Source organism: Anabas testudineus, chromosome 7 (genome assembly GCF_900324465.2).
Source record: "Anabas testudineus chromosome 7, fAnaTes1.2, whole genome shotgun sequence".
NCBI lineage: Eukaryota > Metazoa > Chordata > Actinopteri > Anabantiformes > Anabantidae > Anabas > Anabas testudineus.
The window spans coordinates 18,858,350-18,875,709 of NC_046616.1; the positions used below are offsets into that span (position 1 = coordinate 18,858,350).

Sequence of the window (17,360 nt, forward strand, 5' to 3'; positions counted from 1 at the left end):
TCCGTATTTGAAGTTAAACCATGAAACACATTACTGAATGCCATCAAATCTGGTCAGTTAACTTCCAAACTGTGCAGCGTCGAAGCTATGGCATGATCACAGAGGCATTGACAGACATAAATCTGAAACAACTTGCGCAAGCAAAAGTTGAGCTTACACCAACTAAGGGTTTTCTGCTAGAGACAGCTTCTGAAAAGACTTCTACGGTGAAACTAAGAACAGACAGAGTTAAATCTTTTTCCAACAGCTGCTTGTGAACACAAGCAGAACTCTGAAAATTGGACTCGGCAGCTTTAGCTGTTTCTACATCTCAGCGTTTTAAAACAGGTTTACCAGAAGTATACTGTAGTTTCATTCAATGACTAACTCGAGATTATCTGAAGCAATTCCAGGCAGTTCAGCAAGTTTGACTGACTTTCAGTTACCATCGAAGTAACCAACATTTGACCTAAATGCATTGTGCTCTACTTCTGTTCTAAGCTCTATTACATTTATAGTGTGACACAGTCATGTTGTTTTCCAACACCGAACACATCTCACATTATGTTACACAGAGAGAAGTGTGAATTCATGAACAGATTAGTGCAGGTTGACTGGTGAGGAAAATACTTCTCATAAAGAACTGTAGCTAAGCCTGTGACGATCAGGACTATTTAAAGCAACAGCAAAATCACCAAGCAGCAGTTAAGAGATTTCAGCAGATGTTAGGTGTCATATTATAATCAAGTATTTGCACGTGAAACAGTGAAGAACATTCCCACAGTATATGATATTAATTTACACACAACATGTATAATTAACACATTTCATTAAGTGTAATAACATTTCTCTGTCTTCCTCTCTTACAGATCCCTCAAGTGAGCTATGCCTCCACAGCTCCAGAGCTCAGTGACAACACCCGCTATGACTTCTTCTCCCGGGTGGTGCCTCCAGACACCTACCAGGCCCAGGCCATGGTGGACATTGTCAAAGCCATGCGCTGGAACTATGTCTCTACTGTAGCCTCAGAGGGAAACTATGGAGAAAGTGGGGTGGATGCATTTATCCAAAAGTCTCGAGAGGATGGTGAGTCTTCCATCTGACATTTACTGAAAGTGTCCTAGAGTTTATTTAGACTGATGTAACAGTCTGTCTCGCTGTATGGCTCTCATGTTGTGAACTGAAACTGAAAGTGTTTCCCTATGAGTAATGATGATTCAGGTTCTCTAATGTGAATCTTAAAAAAAAACAAAAGACAGAAACAAAACAAAACCATACAGTATAATAAGCAACCTCATTATGTAAATAATACATAGTGGGAAATACAGACATCTCCAGTGCTTCGTGATTATGCTTAATGCTGCATTTGAATTTAACCTGAGAGCTGTTATTTAGAAAGCAGCGTGGTTGGTCTATTTGTTGCTCAAGGATCTTACTTGTTTTATGTTAAACATAAACCTTCACTTACACTTGAATAAAATGAGTATGAGTGTTCATCACCAAGTTTTGTATTTGTGGGCGAAGCTGTGGGACACTTAGAGTGGTCGCCCGTCCACTCTACAGTAGGTGGTCTGTGGCCTGATTCCAGACTGGCCGTATGTTAAAGTGTCCCTAGGAAAAACACTGAACCCCCATGCTGTCCAGGGCATGCAGTGTAAAACCTAGATGCCTTACTTGCCAAAATAATGTGTGGACCATGAGCCACTGTGGCAATTTTTGTATTAAATCATATTAGCAATTACATTTGCAACATGACAAAATGAGTAGACATCTGTCTGTGCTGTTTTCGTCCTACATCATTATTTGACAGTCTGTTATATGTACAAAACATAATGCTAAGCAACTGTTACAGTTTACTGTTACAGTTACTGAGATCTCACTTCGAAGCAAGCGTCAAGCTCTGAGGAGCAGGTGCTACAGTACCGACTACATAGGTGCATACAGTAGATGCATTGAGGGTGTTACATTCTCAAATATTGATAAGTTGTGGCAGTGTGAAAGTAAGGCTGCAGAGGTAGCCCAGAGCACAACTGGAGAAAATGGCATTGTACAGTCAGTTTGGTGCAGGAAGCTGGCAGCACATGCTCAGCCTGACCTCTGACCCTTTCTGAAGCAGAATGTAATCACTACCGACATGTCCAGTACTCTCTGTGCCACTGCGTCCCTTTTTTCCCGGCCAGCTCTAAGCTGCTGCCCATCATCAGTTGTACTGGAGAGGCACCAGCAGCAGATTACTCGTGCAGAGGCCCCCAGTCTTCACAGATCAGCTGCTTATTTGCAGCTATGCTAATTACAGTCCATAAAAAAATGTAAAATCCCACAACTCAAAAACCCATGTTAATGCATTTTTCTACTTTAAACACATTAAGCTCTAACTTTGCATAAATCATTTCTATATTTTGATATGAGAGAGACAGAAAGAGAAAAACACCTCTGTGTTTGTTGAAGATAGCATTGGTTTTATATCATGTACATGTAGAGGTTGGAGTTATCATTTAAATGGGTGTTTGCCAAGTTCCTCTCAACTGAATCTCTTTCCTAAGATCTGATATTAAAAGTCTGTTTGTTGGTGTCGATGTGATTCCCTCTACTTCTGGCAATTTCTGAACCTTTGCTTTATGAAAATAAAACAGTTTACACAGAGGTAAGTATCTGAAAGGTGGAACAAAAATTATTAAGTTGGTGACTGTAATGTACCAAGAAGTGAGCTTTCAAAATGTCAAAATAAAAGACTTCTGTCAGAAAGGAAAAATATGCAAACATTTTGCTAGTCCTTAAGGGCAGGGAATATATAATGCTTTTTAGTGATAAACAAATGTAAACACAACCTTGTGCATTTTTTTATTGACTCTTTTTTTTTTTGCTCTGAACTCACAGAAACACACAGATGTTTCTGCATTTGCTGTTTTCTTATGCTCAAAATGTCTCACTTTGAGCTGGGTGAAGAATCCCTGAAGGTGCCCCCAATTCCTACCCACACCCAGCGCAGCATTTCACTACATCAAGTCCTCACTGAGTCATAAATGCTTAAAGCCCTGCAAACTTTTTCAACTTTCAGCTACAGAGATCTTGTACTTTCTGGGAGGAGCGGAGGGGTTGTGCTAGAGTGCATTTGTTGATATCACATCACAATTCAATATTCCACCTGGGGTAATTAAAAAGGTTTTCTAAGCATCCGGGCAATCTCATGATCACTTAGCATGATGGTTTGGACAGCGAGTTGTGTTGACATTGAACTTAACACACTGCAAATAAAATTATAATCCAAAGCTTTTTGTTGTCCTTCAGAAAACTGTACACAGATTTACGATGCTATGTTCTCTAACTTAGACCTTTCAGGCTAAATTTAAAACAGCTTTGTCTAATGATGTGTTGTGTTACAGTTAGAATTTCACACCTGCGTACTGTAGGGTATCAAACGGCTGAGGAAACTGCTACAAAAAAACGAAACTCTGGAGCAGCAGTATCTGTGCAGGTACATCCACAAGAGCTGTTGCCAGTGTGGTAGAAAAATACAGCTTTGTAATATACTAATATTCTGTAGCATATATGGCATAAAGAAAGCAAACACTCAAGTGAAACCCCAGAGTGATGAGCTGTACAGTGGCAAGAAAAAGTATGTGAACCTTTTGGAATGTCATGTTTTTTGTGCATTACTTTATCATAAAATGTATATATACAATGACAACAACAAATCAGATCAAATCAGATCTTTTATGTCTTTATTTAGAATAAAACCCTCATAGTGATAGTGGAAATAGTATGTGGACCATTGGAATTAATAACTGGTTGACCCCACCTTGGCAGCAATAACCTCAACCAGGCGCTTCCTGTAACTGTGGATCAGACCTGCACATCATTCAGGAGGAATTTTAGCTCATTCTTCCTGCAGAACTTCTTTAGTTCAGTCATAATATGTGGATGTCTTATGAGTGTGGCTCTCTTCCAGCTGTTCCATAGCATCTTTGTTGGGTTGAGGTCTGGGCCACTTCAAAAGGCACATTTTGTTTATTCTCATACCATTCTGTTGTGGACACTTCTGTGTTTTCGTTTATTGTCCTGTTGCATCACCCAACTTCTAATTTCAGCTGATGCACATTTGCAGATTGTTTGCCTAACTGTAGACTTTCTGAATTTCTGAAGTCTTTGACATCACTTTGTAACCCTTTCCACCTTTATGTTAAGTTTTTGATCACTGATTTTCTGAAAGCTTCTTTTAGGGAGGCATGGCTCACATAAGCACTGTCAAAGCTTTGTTGGACTCATTATTTAAAGGGTTCACATACTTTTTCCACAATCACTGTGAGGTTTTTATGGTTGATTTCAGTTGAGGCATGAAAGATTAGAATTTTGTTTTTGTTAGTATTTTAGGCACATTACATTTGTTAATAGATCAGGTCACATTTTATTACAAATGAATGGTTAAAACCATGAAATTCTAAAAAGTTCACATTTTTTTCTTGCCACTGTTTATGTACAGCTTGTAAAAGTAGAATGGACAAAGATTTCAGTCTCTAGATGTGCAAAGCTGGTGGAGACATACCCCAAAAGACTTGCAGCTGTAATTGCAGCAAAAGGGGGTTCCACAAAGTGTTGACTCAGGGGCACTGAATACTTTTGCACACTGCACTTTTCAGTTTTTTATTTGTAAAAAATAAATAAACTCATGTATAATTTTCTTTCTACTTCACAATTGTAGGCAACTTTGTGTTGGTCTTTCACATAACATTCCAGTAAAATATATTTATGTTTGTGGTCATAATGTGAGAAAATGTGGAAAAGTTCCAGGGGTATGAATACTTTTACAAGCCACTGTATATACACACCCACACTATATTTCATTTGCTGTAACACAAACTAAATCAAATGACTAAAATGCAAACTCGCCAATTTTCTTTTAATCTTCAAAACCTATATTTTAAAACAGTAAGTTTAAAATATTTTCTTATTGTCTGCTGATGTAGACGAAATAAATAATTATGCAGTAGCACAATAGTAGTTCGAAAGCAACCATCTGAGTGATGCCTCAGTTTAATTAAGGTAATTACTAGAGTCTAATTTCTGCCAGGTTTGAAGGACATTTATCAAATGTCACTTCGACTAAAGAGGTGTCAAGACAAACATGCACTTTAGACAGAGCAGTTCTAGGTTTATCTCAGCACAGAACATCAAACATCTGGTTTAAAAGACATTTGATGGGGTTCCTACAAGCCATTTGTACTGTATGTGTTCAGAAAACTCTAGTGAGCACGATAGAGGAAACACATTTTGACCCAAGTCGTGCTTTTTGAACACCTTCTCAAATTTCACTGTCACTTGATTTAACCACCTGCCAGTAACAAACAGCATGTCAGGCAAAAACTGTCAACCACGCAAGCAAAATCATTGCTTAGAGACAAACGCTGCAATGAGAATTTTTGACAAAATAACTGTCGAGTTAGACCATCTACAGTCATTTAAATCTCACGACGAGCGATTTTTTTGCAAAACATTTCTACATCTGTTTTCTATAGGGTGAAGTGTTGTTTGATTCCCATGTCTTTCCTCTAGTTCAGGCTTTGATTGATTATACAAGAGAGACACACGGGACAAGCAGGCAGCTCTGTCAAAATCAAACCCACAGGTATTTGGCTGCTAAATGGGTTCTGCAGTTGTCTGCTCACATAATAAAACAGCCAGATCCGAACTGGCCAAATGTTCTATCTCATTAACCAGCCAAAGGCCATACTGAGCAGCAGTCGCACCCACCTAATGTCACAGTTGCCCTGCTTTTGCTGTGCTGCTCTGTGCGGATGAAAGTTGATTTTAGCTTTGAATGGCAGATTTGTGTATGCTGCAGTGGGCAAAGATAACTCTCTAGGTTTATTTAACCAGCTTACCAGCTTTTGAATTTCTGCCACAGATAGAAAACAGCATATCAATAGCAATATCAACATCTTAAAAACAAACTGTAACTTCTCTGCTAAGGTCACTTAAATCTTTCTTTTATTCAAATAAAATGTGTGTTCATGCATAAATCCTTTAAATGCATAATTGTGTGTCATTTTGAGAGCTACAGTATCAACAGAAATAATCTTTATACTTAATTGGTGTGATACCTGCATCATTGGAAAGCAAAACACCTATGTGCGATATCACAGCAACACAGGCAGATAACCAACTAGTCCCACTAGTTGGCCTTGCTTGCCATGCTGTGGAGTGAATTAATTCAGTATAAAACCCAGTAACATTAGATGACAGACACAGATCATTACTGAATGTAAGGTTCATCGAACAGATCGAGCATCTAAATCAACATTTGAACAGATATTTTGCCTGATGGAAGATAGTGAACAGGAGCTCCTTTCACCCTGCAGATGAAATGCATGCATTCATGGAAATGTATTTCTTATGCAATTTTCCTCAGTGTTAGTCTTATTCCTTAATGACATAAATGGTTTTAGGAAAATGGGGCCCTTTGTATTAAGAGTGGTGTGAGATACCACAGAGTTTTATCCTCTTTAAATACATACAATATACCGTATATTACATCATTATAATTTTTGCACCATACATGGGAAAAATTCAATCTCAGTTAAACTTAGAGGAATTTATCTTTGAGAATATTTTTATATTTCTACCACTATAAAGACTGATGTGTTAGCCCTCAGTCCATGTTTGTAAGGATCTATAACCTACTTTATCCCAGCACACTGCAGTGCGATGACACTGCTATATATCTGGTGAGTCTCTAGCTAGTTTTAAACTTATAAATGATATTATTTCATTTTTAATGTGATCTTTGGCCTCACAGAGCCCTGCAGTTGAATGCCTCTGTTTAAGCTCGCTGGATGATAAACATTCAAATTTCTCCCACAGTGTGGGAGACTAAAAGACTAAATGTACTTCAGTGGTGTGTTCATTCAAAGAGGCATATAGTTTTACTGTATGGTCATTTGATTTCTGGAAAAATGGTGCAGATTGCAATATGGCAAATTCAATATACTTGCCATTGGTATGTGGGTATGTAGGGTTTTTCAGGGAGGGTTGGGGTGGTGGTGTAGTTGCTGAAGTGTTGCAATAGATGTAAGATGACACAAGACCCCTCTGGCAAGAGAATCTGATATCATTTGATCCCAGCCCAGTGGGCTTTCAAGTGGAAACAGAATTAAACTGGAAAAATCACACAGCATGTGATCTGACTGGCTGCACCTGAGTATCGGTACCATGAAGCGGAAACAGTTTGACACTGGGGCAGTCGATATCTCAGAGGAGGTTGCAAATAACCTTTAGTGTTTCTGTAAGAGCTGAACTCAAGCTGAAAAGGGTGAGAAAACATTAAGACAACAAAGAATCAAGAAAATCAAGAATAATAGTTTTGTACAGTTGAAAAACAGCACACTTGTTGCATAAATGTTCAAACTCAAGAGAACTCTGTGGTGTTGAGGATAGTCCAGATGGTGTTTCTGATAGAAGGTCTTCTGCAAGTTTGCTGTTCTTTCAGGAACTGGTTTCCGTACACGAATGCTGTGATGCACATTCACTGTCAGGTGTTCGCTCCTTTCACACCTGTAAACAACGAGAACAGCTTTATGAAAAAAGCTCTTCAGTGGAGACAAATGAGAACATATCAGTTCGTTTTTTTTTAAAGTTAAATCATGATGCACTTTTTTTCAGCTAAGTTTTCCACTGGACTTGTTTTGCCAACCTCAACTCAAATGTGTCCTTGATAAGAAATAATCTTATATACTATGAATAAAAAAGCAGGCCTCCTGCAGTTACAATGAGGACATGAAATCTGCCAAGAGGAAAAAAACAAGTTTTTACTTACTTAAGGTGTTGTATACATATCATATTTAACTGTCTTACAACTGCTCATTTGGTTTTGTTTGCTTGTAGTCTTGCTATTTGTTTTTCCCGTTAAGCTGAAATGACTGCAGCTGTATATTTAAAGGAGTAGCAACCATATGTTACGTTATAATAACATGGTGTCTTAGCTACCGTGTGAAGTGCACGTTGGCCACCAAACGTGCACTCAGTATAAATTACCGCTGGTACAGATGGTTAGAGCAGAAAGGTCAGCAGATCAGCAAAGTCATTAGGATGCATCCTCTGGGGAACATGAACACCCGCATCAAACCTACCTTGATGTGGAACTGTTGTGTTGTATAATCAAAAACTAAAGCACTGAAATAATTAGGATTCATCTTATCTCTAAATTCCATGGTGTGCGTTGCTGAGATATTCAGGGACTAGTCAGCTGACCATCCATTAGGCATGAAAGCCACAGCCAAAGCTAACAGCTCCTACTATACTCTTGTACCATCTTGTAACCACTGCATAATTTATTGTACAGTGTAAGGGGTATTGTGTGGTTATTTCACAATGTTTAAGGAGGTCATTCAGTTAGTCTTACCAAACACAGTATATTCACAAATCACAAATTTTAGTATAGTCAGAAGAGGACAATTCTTGCCTATTCACTGGTTTGTTTTCAGTGGGAAAGGACACAACAGAGCCAAAAGAAGTCTCAGCGATGAAGAGGCAGGAAAGGAAAGGGAGGCATGAATGTTTAATGCAAGACCATGCAAGCTTTACATAAAGACCCTTTTTGCATGGTCTCCCAAGTGTGTCAGCCCCTGAATGTAGGCATGCTGAATAATGTCATCATCATGACAGTTTATCAAATGGCAATACGTCAGACATCGTTTCATTGCAGTTGTTTGACTGTCACTGAAACATTCCATCTTCAAGACACAGAACTGTTTTCTAAAGGCTGTATTTTTATTTAGTTCTTTCCCAGTGTATAACATCTATCAGACCTCCCCTTGGGATTAAGGCTGGAGTGTCATTATGGAAGATGATTACACGCAGAAGAGGGATAAAACTGTTTTTCGGTATGGTGTCTTTTGGTTGCTACCCTTGAAAAACTGTCCTTGATGCACAAGTCTGTGCTCCCTCAGTAGATTTCTGTTTGTGTTTCTCCCTGAAAAGCTTCTGTGCACCCAGTGTCCTTATTAGAGAGTCTGTGGTTCTCTGCAGTAATGAAGGTTGACGCTGTGTGTCATTTTGGTCTCACCTTTCCTTTTCAGTGGAAATTGTACACATTTTATTCCTATTATATCCCTTATGTGATTAAATTTAGTGGATTTTATGGAGTCAGGTGGTGACACTCTTTGAAATGAAAGTATTAGAAAAATTTACATTGAGTAGATCTATAAAAAGAAACCTTAAATGTCTGTATAACAATTTAAAATGTCGTGCTTTCCTTTACCCAGATGTGGACACTGACATGCAGATATTGCCATGTAAGATTACCCAGGTGCATAATTTTAAATTGTAATTAATCAGGTTTTTTTTTTCTTAGATGACAGTTGAAGCAGTAGAAGGAGAAAGGCAAAGACAGCACATACCAGCATGGGGATGACAGGGAGATTATGCAAATGTTAGAAATGAGAGTTGCGTGCTGCACCCTTTGTCATGAGGGAAATGTCAAGAGGAATGATTTGAATACTCATTAACCTGAAACGGCAAGAGGAAAATGTTGTCTGGAGAGGTTCTCAGTAATATTTTGAAATGTTTTATATGAGCAATACAAACAGGATATTACTTAGTAAGTAAGTGAGATTATGATATATAATATACAGTGGCAAGAAAGTTTGTGATTTTCTGCATTTTTTTTTATCATAAAACATGATCTGATCTTCATCTAAGGCAAGAATATTAACAAATATAATGTACCTAAAGTAAAAATACAAAATAAAATTCTGATCTTTCATGTCTTTATTTAGAACAACCATAAACTTGAACTTCTCATAAACTTGATAGTGCAAGTGGAAAAGTATGTGAACCCTTAGAATTAATAACTGTTATGTTGCCACATTCAATGATGCCTCCAGATATTTGGCTTTGACTCTGGTTTGTTTCTTGACCTCGCTGATGAGTGTTTGTTGTGCTCTTGGGGTCATTTTGACCCACTTCTTGGTAGAGAAGCCACAGTCCCAAAGTGTCTCCATTTGTGGATTGTAGACTTGCGACTGTCTTTAAAATTACTTTAAAATAACTTTTTTCAGCTTTATGTAAATCATCAGTTCTTAATCATAGATCCTCTGAAAGCTTCTTTTGGCGAGACACGGCTCACATAAGTGTCTTCTTCTTGTGTGGAGCAAACTCAAAAAGTCGAAGTAGAAAACAAACAAACCACAAAGTTCTCATATTTTTGAAGGTAATCCAGTAAGAAGGACAAAGCAGTATAGTGGTGTCACAGGTCAACTCATATAACCTGATAGGACTGCACTAGCACACAAACTTAGTTTGACACCATGTTATGTTAGTTTGTAAGACAGGTAATTAATCCTGTAGTGACTTAAATGAATTACTTGGCATTCATTGTAGGCTGTGACCATTGGTGAGCTGAGCTGGAAAGAAACAGCTTACAAGCCAGCTGAGTCAGCAACTTCAGCTCAACCAAATACAATGCAGATTTGCCCAATACCTGCTCTATATTCGGGTAACAACAGAATTAAAGAAGATGTTCATGGTGCACTTGTTCACACAAAGGTCATTTTCTGATATAACTAATAGTTTCTGTGGAACAATGGTGGCACAAAATAGACTTCGGTGGCTCACCATAGTACTGTAAGTAATCACTGGGACTTACCGTGCCCTTAGAACCCGTGGAGCTAGATAAGAAGAGTGAGCAGCTGTAGTGTTGAATGGGTCATGGCATTTAAATGAAGCCACCATCCATAACAGTGTGGATAGTCACATACATTAGCCTCTATAGATAATATGTAGGTATGAGACTGACTTGAAGGTAAGACTGTTTTAAAGGATGCTAGTTCAGTTTAAAGGTTCTGCAGGCTAGGGCTCGGGAATGGTATTGCTTGTCATGAGACCCAGCATTTACGACAACATGATATAACACACGCTGCAGGTCATATAACATAGGAATGCTCACCCAAGCTATGGCACAGTTAACTGTGTATTTACAGCTGTATAACTGATTGACTTCATGTCATTATTTACTAAGCCATGATTACAAAAAAAATGAACATTCAATAAATACAGTGTCTAATTACTCTTATCATACTTTGTCAGAAAGAAAGAAAGGAAGAGGGAATGAATAAAGAAAATGAGAGGACAGAAGGAAAGGAGGAGTTCATGTCCCTCTGGCTCAACATGTCAAACACAGGAAATCCCTGTCAGGGCTTAAACAGCTGCTCCTCCTGCTTCAGGCCTCATTGAGTCCTGATGAATGTTGTGTTAGGCTTCTGAGGGTTAAGAGAGACATTAGGGAAATTTACTTTGACTGTGCATCCACCTGTATCGAGGTACTTTACCCAGTACCAACACTGTTCACTAGCTGACGTTATTTATTCTACTTTAAGGCAACCTATCAGGAGAGCAGTTAACTATGTGGAAATGCTCAATGGATAATACATATTTAGCATTTGTTATGTCTTTAAAAAATATGAGAAGAAAAATTTCATTTTGATGTACTTTCCTATCCTTTTTGTAATTTCACTCCAGTTATACTAATATGCTAGTCTATCCATTTAGCAGTCTGTGCACCCACTTTTCATTACCTTGTTTGACCACTTCACAAATCATTTAATGTCTTTAAACTGTCCCAACTACACTTTTGTAGCTACTTATTCGACTTTCAACCACCGGGAACATCCCCACATTTTGAAAATCTGTGAAGGGTTTTAGCTTAGGTATGTGTGCAGAGGGAGAATAATTGTCAAAACCTGACATAGATCTTCTATTTGCATAAGGTGCTTTATATCTATCATGCCAAAGATTTGCCAGAACTACATGACACCATATCACTTAGAACACACATTTTAACTCTTTTGAGTTATCCTGTCTAATCCTTTGTTTCCATTACATTGGATTAATTTTTGTGATGAAATGTGATTAGGAGGCTAGATAATCTGCAAAATGAGCAAGTAAGACATGTGTTTGTATACTGTTAAGTTAATAAAGTAATGCCAGTGCTTCCTGTGAATATTTAACCTTGGCAGAGGCATTTATTACTGTTTCAGTACAAAAGTGAGAATTCATTAGAGGATTATTCTTTGCTGAATCTTGGAGTTGTGGCTAGTTTGGCCTTTGTATGATGCTGTCCTGGGGGCTGCCAGAGACAATATTAAAGGTGAAGACATTTTATCATGAACTGGGTTAACCTCTAGGTAGCTGTGAACCTGGCACACTTTGGAAACAAGTATGGGTAGACAGGTATTCTGTTACATACACTTGAATTAAGTGATTGAAATGCTACTTCTACTTGCAAGCCCAGATAATTTTCCAGTTTTGATTGCCTAACTTTAAGCACCTGTTAGATGCACAATTTTAAAATCAAAATTTTCAGTGTAGAAACATTTTTTTTTATAAAAACCCAATTTCAAAAAAAGTTGGGCCTTTTTCCTAAAATTCTATAAAAACTAGTCTCTATGATTTGTTAATTAGTTTGACCTTTTATTTAACTGACAATTAGTTTTCACTGAGCAACTTATGGTATTTTGTAAATATAAGATCATTTTGAACTTTATGCCTGCAGCGCACCTAAAAAAGTTGGGGCGTGACATATTTACCCCTGTGTTACATCACCTTTCCTTTTCTTTAATTACACTTTTTAATCACTTGGAACCTGAGGGTACATTTTGTTGCTGATTTGTGCCTAATTACTTTCTCCTATAAAGAAAAAAAAAAAGAATTAATAAAAAAAGAAGAGAGGACCAAAAGGAGGAGTTTGTGTCTCCCTAGCCCAACATGTCAAAATCCTTCAAAGGGCTTTAACAGCTGCTCCTCCTGCTTCAGGACTCAACAAATCAAAAAAGTGCAATATTCTTTTTTTTTTTAATTTCCACTTCCTTTGTTTTGTAGTTTGTGTGTGTGTGTGTGTGTGTGTGTGTGTGTGTGTACAGGTGCCAACCTGTGCAACGATTACTTATGTCATTAAAATTGCACACCAGCAGTTTTGCAGCCATACAGAACAGCACTCATATATACTCCCAAAAATACATTTACAGTAAGCAGTGTTGGCCTAGCATGCACTGTGCTAGTAAACATGTAGTGTGCTCTTTGCATGCACTTTTAAATTCGGACAGGTGATATAAAACTTGATATAAAACAGCAAACACTGGAAAAAAAGGCAAATCACAAGCTCTTTGGCTTTCAATATAACTGTTGCAGCACTACTTGATTTCTGTCACTTTCACTTTATAGACTCTATTACATATCCGAAGTGTGTGGAAAAACTGTGTACTAGTAGGTACCTGGTCTACATGCTAGGTAATTATCAAACTCCACTATGTAATTTAATAATACATGGTTGGCTCCAATCTCCCCACACATCTCAATTATAGGAACTATGTCAGTCGATAGTATGTGACTTACCAAACCATAGCTATGGGCATGACAATGACTGATAACTCATTATTCAATGGCATGATAACACTTAAATACAAAAACAAAAAGAAACTATTGTGATGTGCCAAGGGATGTCTAACATCAAGTGCAGTTGCGGTGATGTTTTCAGCAGCTCCTTGACAATGTGAGAACGTGTACCCTCAAGGCCTGCTGTTGCTGCTGCAAGCTCTTCAGCCTTGCCAACACTTGATTAGACAGCACCATTAATGTTTACTGTGCCTCATGAGAGCAAGCAGTACACACTTTACACTCTCACGCTAAGGTTTAACATTTTCATCTCAAGAGCCTCGCTATGTGAATTCTCCTTGTTAAGAGAAAATGTTTTGTCAGGTGAATTATTTCACCACAGTGCAGAAAAGCTCATTTCACAGTGCTTAGAGGTCTGCTTTTGATTTATAAATTATTTGCAATGAGAATTCATTCAGTCATTTTTAAATCTAATTTACAGTTGCCCCAGAACATTTTGTCATGTATAGTGGATTTGTTATTCAAGATGTGGCAACTGAATAAACAACATCTCAAAAACTGTTTGGCAAAATTGCTCAATTTTACTGTAGAATATAGAATTTATTATTAAAATGATGCATCAACAGGTCAAATTGACACATTTTAAGAAAACATTGTGTTAACATAGTTCAGAACAACACAGCTACTGAAAAAAAAGGGGAGTGTTGGATGGACACACAGATCATTTGCACTTAAAATAATCATTTTAATGTATGTCATAGTAGGCAATAAGCAGAATCAATGTTTGGCTGTATGTATGTATATATTTACATAGTGAAATACAGTGTAGACATTTTTAATGTTGTAAATGACTCCCACAGCTCAGAACTGTTTAAATAAAATATCTATACAGGTGTACGGCAGCGTAATATCAGCAAATATTAGTCCTGTGTTTCAATCACACATTGTGTTTGCTCATTACAGTCTATCAATTTATATAATAAACATGTTTGTTTTTCAATAAAAATGCATTTCAGATGAAGCACGGCATGATTACAGCATGCAGTGGCTCCACAGTGAGACAAATGTGGGATGAATAATAATGTACAAACTAAAATGATACGTTGCTGCTGCCCTCTTACCCTCTAGGAGTTTTTCCTGCATCCCTTATAGGGATAAATAGGGTGTGGGTCAATTTCCCTCTGGGACCTACAGTACAGCATGCTGACATCAGAGCAGATTTGCTGACAGACGCCATACGAGGATCTGTTGCCATTTGGCTTAAGAAAAATAGCCATGCCAACAAATACTTTCAGTTGATCCATCAACTTTGAGGCCAGAGTGCAACAATACTTGTGTCCTGTTGTGGACTTATATATATACTTTCAGAGATTGTTGGAAGAGTCATCAATATGAGCAGGAGTGGATTTTGTTTGGTTACACAGACCTAAGATTAGACCCTTGCACTTCAAAACACTCAATTTAACAGCTAGTCCAGAGATCAGAAACTTCTGTGGCACTGTACTTGCTTCATTTCTACGTTTTTTAAGATTGATTATACGATCGGAGTTCCAGCTCCAGTACCCTCTCTCTTTCTCATATAGTTTTTAAATTACATTTTGAATTTTCGACCATAATGTGGTGTGTGTCCACAAGTTAATTTCTCTGATGCCAACAAAGAAGTGCTCTTGGTTCTTTTTCTTGGTTATTTTCATTAAATTTTTTAAGCAGTACAAAACCCGTCAACTAAGTCAGACCGGAAGTGGTCTAGTTAAAAAATAAAGGTTACTCCCTGCTGCTTCTGGGATTAACCTTTTGATCAATGGGACCCTCACCCCCCAAAAGAAATACACTGAAGCTAGCAATTATTCAGAGGAAGTATAAATAAGGACAAAAAACTGGGGAGTTATACTGTATTTTCATTAATGCTAGTGGACTTTTGGAACTCCCCTTTGTAAACATAGCAAGTTATCAGTCTCAAATTAATTGCCTCAGCTCTTAAGGAAATACATTTTTCAAAACAGTACCAGGTGTGCCACTGGATAATCACCTGCATTCAAAAATGTTCTTGTCCAGTAGGTCTGAGCAGAGGAAGCATCAACTTGACATGCTACCTTGTATCCTAATTTGCACAGTGGCCTCTGCAACAATAGAACATGACACCAGGGAATCTTTGGTGTCAGAGGAACAGTAAATCAGTTGTACGGGACTATTTGGGCTTTTAAAAAATGAGATGCTGCACAACGTCAGTTTTAGATTTTTTTTTTTAGTTTATCTGCGACTACAGCTCATTATGACAGTATCAAACTGTCATAAAGTGCAAAAACTGTTCACTAAATATATACCAGCGATGGTGTGTCTTTGTAAAATTTAATGGTTCTAGGAAATTTTAACAAAAAAAACACAGACTCAGTTAGAAGGACCCCATGTCATGTAACATGCTTTAGAGCAGTCCTTAATGCTAACTGTGTTGTGTATAAACCTATGTTCCCTATGTCTAAATGTGTTTCATATCCCGGATATTGTGCTTAAGTCAGCTTGAAACTACTGTACTGATGGGGACTACATAAAAAATGTAATTTCTAATGAGTCAGTGACTTGTCTTCCCCTGTGCTCTGCAGCATAAACTTTACATAAAGATATAATAATATGTCGTCTTTGAACAGCCTGAGTCCTGGATTCATGACATATAGGTTTAAACACAGTTTTGATTGAGGACTGCTTTAGGCCTTTCATATTAATGATTACAACCAGGATTATTTGTCAGTGCTTTGTTATGTTACATGTTTTGAAGGTTGGAGGTTCAACTAAATATACAATACACTACTTAGAGTAGTTCTATAAATATTTGTCATTCGTATCAATTCACACATGACCTAATTTCATCCTAACATACAGGCCTGGCCTAGAGTGGCATTTGTCTTGAAATAATGATAAGTAGACGCATCACAGTAATCACAGTCTTCTTTAATCCAATCTTATTTCACACATCACCATGCAGAAGTCTTTCTTATTTACATCAGAGCATCTCCCCATGAGTACATTTGAAACCTATTATAAAAGACTGCACAGCAAGCTGGAAAATTGCTTCCTATCATTTTGTTTCATCTAGTGCTCCTTTGAAAACCAAATATTCAGCAGCATCACTTTCAACAACACAGCAAATCCAGGCTACAGAGGAAACACACAGTTAGTGTTAGAAAAAATAAAATAAACAAAGAGCCATGGAGTTTTTCCATGCTATCTACACTAATTGCTTTCATTACACGTTAAAGAAAATACATGCCTTAATATAGTATTTGGTTTAAACCCAAATGAAAGGCGATATTTTGTAGGTTGATTAATTTGTGCTGTATGATTGTTACTTTTTATTATACTAATTTCAACTGAAACTATAATTATTATGTAGATATTGAGACAGACAGCACAGAATACAGTGAAAAAAACACACTAAAATTCAAAGCCAGCACAATAAAAAGCCATAAATTCAAATTCTCAAGACGGACTGAACACAGTAAGTTACTGTACATTGAAATATTAAAACATTTCCCTCCATAATTTAAGCCTTTTTAAGCTTTCCCTACTCTCCAGTACAGATATTTATTTACACTAGCAGAGCAAAGCCAACAAGAGAGAATGTGACTGTATGCTGCTCAGTGATATCCAACAGGAGAAACCTGACTCTCTTTAAACCACAGTTCAGTCTCATCTTCCCAGCAGTACACAGCGGTGAACCCATCTCACCACGATGCACAAATCTGCTCTCCAGTATTAACCTGTAGACTCAGCAAGTCACTGATAAGGTTGTTGAGGATGTGCAGAAAATACACCATGTGTTAGAAATAAATTTTAAATGAAGATACACAGTAGATACACAATTTCCATTTGCTGTGCGAAGACCTATTTGATCAAATTAGGTAAGCATATGTGAAAGTTGACTCAAATATTTGGCATAATTGAGACAAACTGTTAAAAATACATAGAGGGAATTGGGGACATTCCTCTTCTCCTATCTATTT

General features: G+C 37.5%; 1 protein-coding gene across 1 annotated transcript in view; it reads left to right on the top strand.

Annotated features, from left to right (window-relative positions):
• The window catches only part of LOC113167544 (metabotropic glutamate receptor 4), a 101,908-nt gene that overhangs the window by 50,183 nt on the left and 34,365 nt on the right, over positions 1-17,360 (top strand). Inside the window, 1 exon segment of the mRNA XM_026368250.1 lies at positions 849-1,065. Within this exon segment, the coding sequence (XP_026224035.1) occupies positions 849-1,065 (217 nt within the window).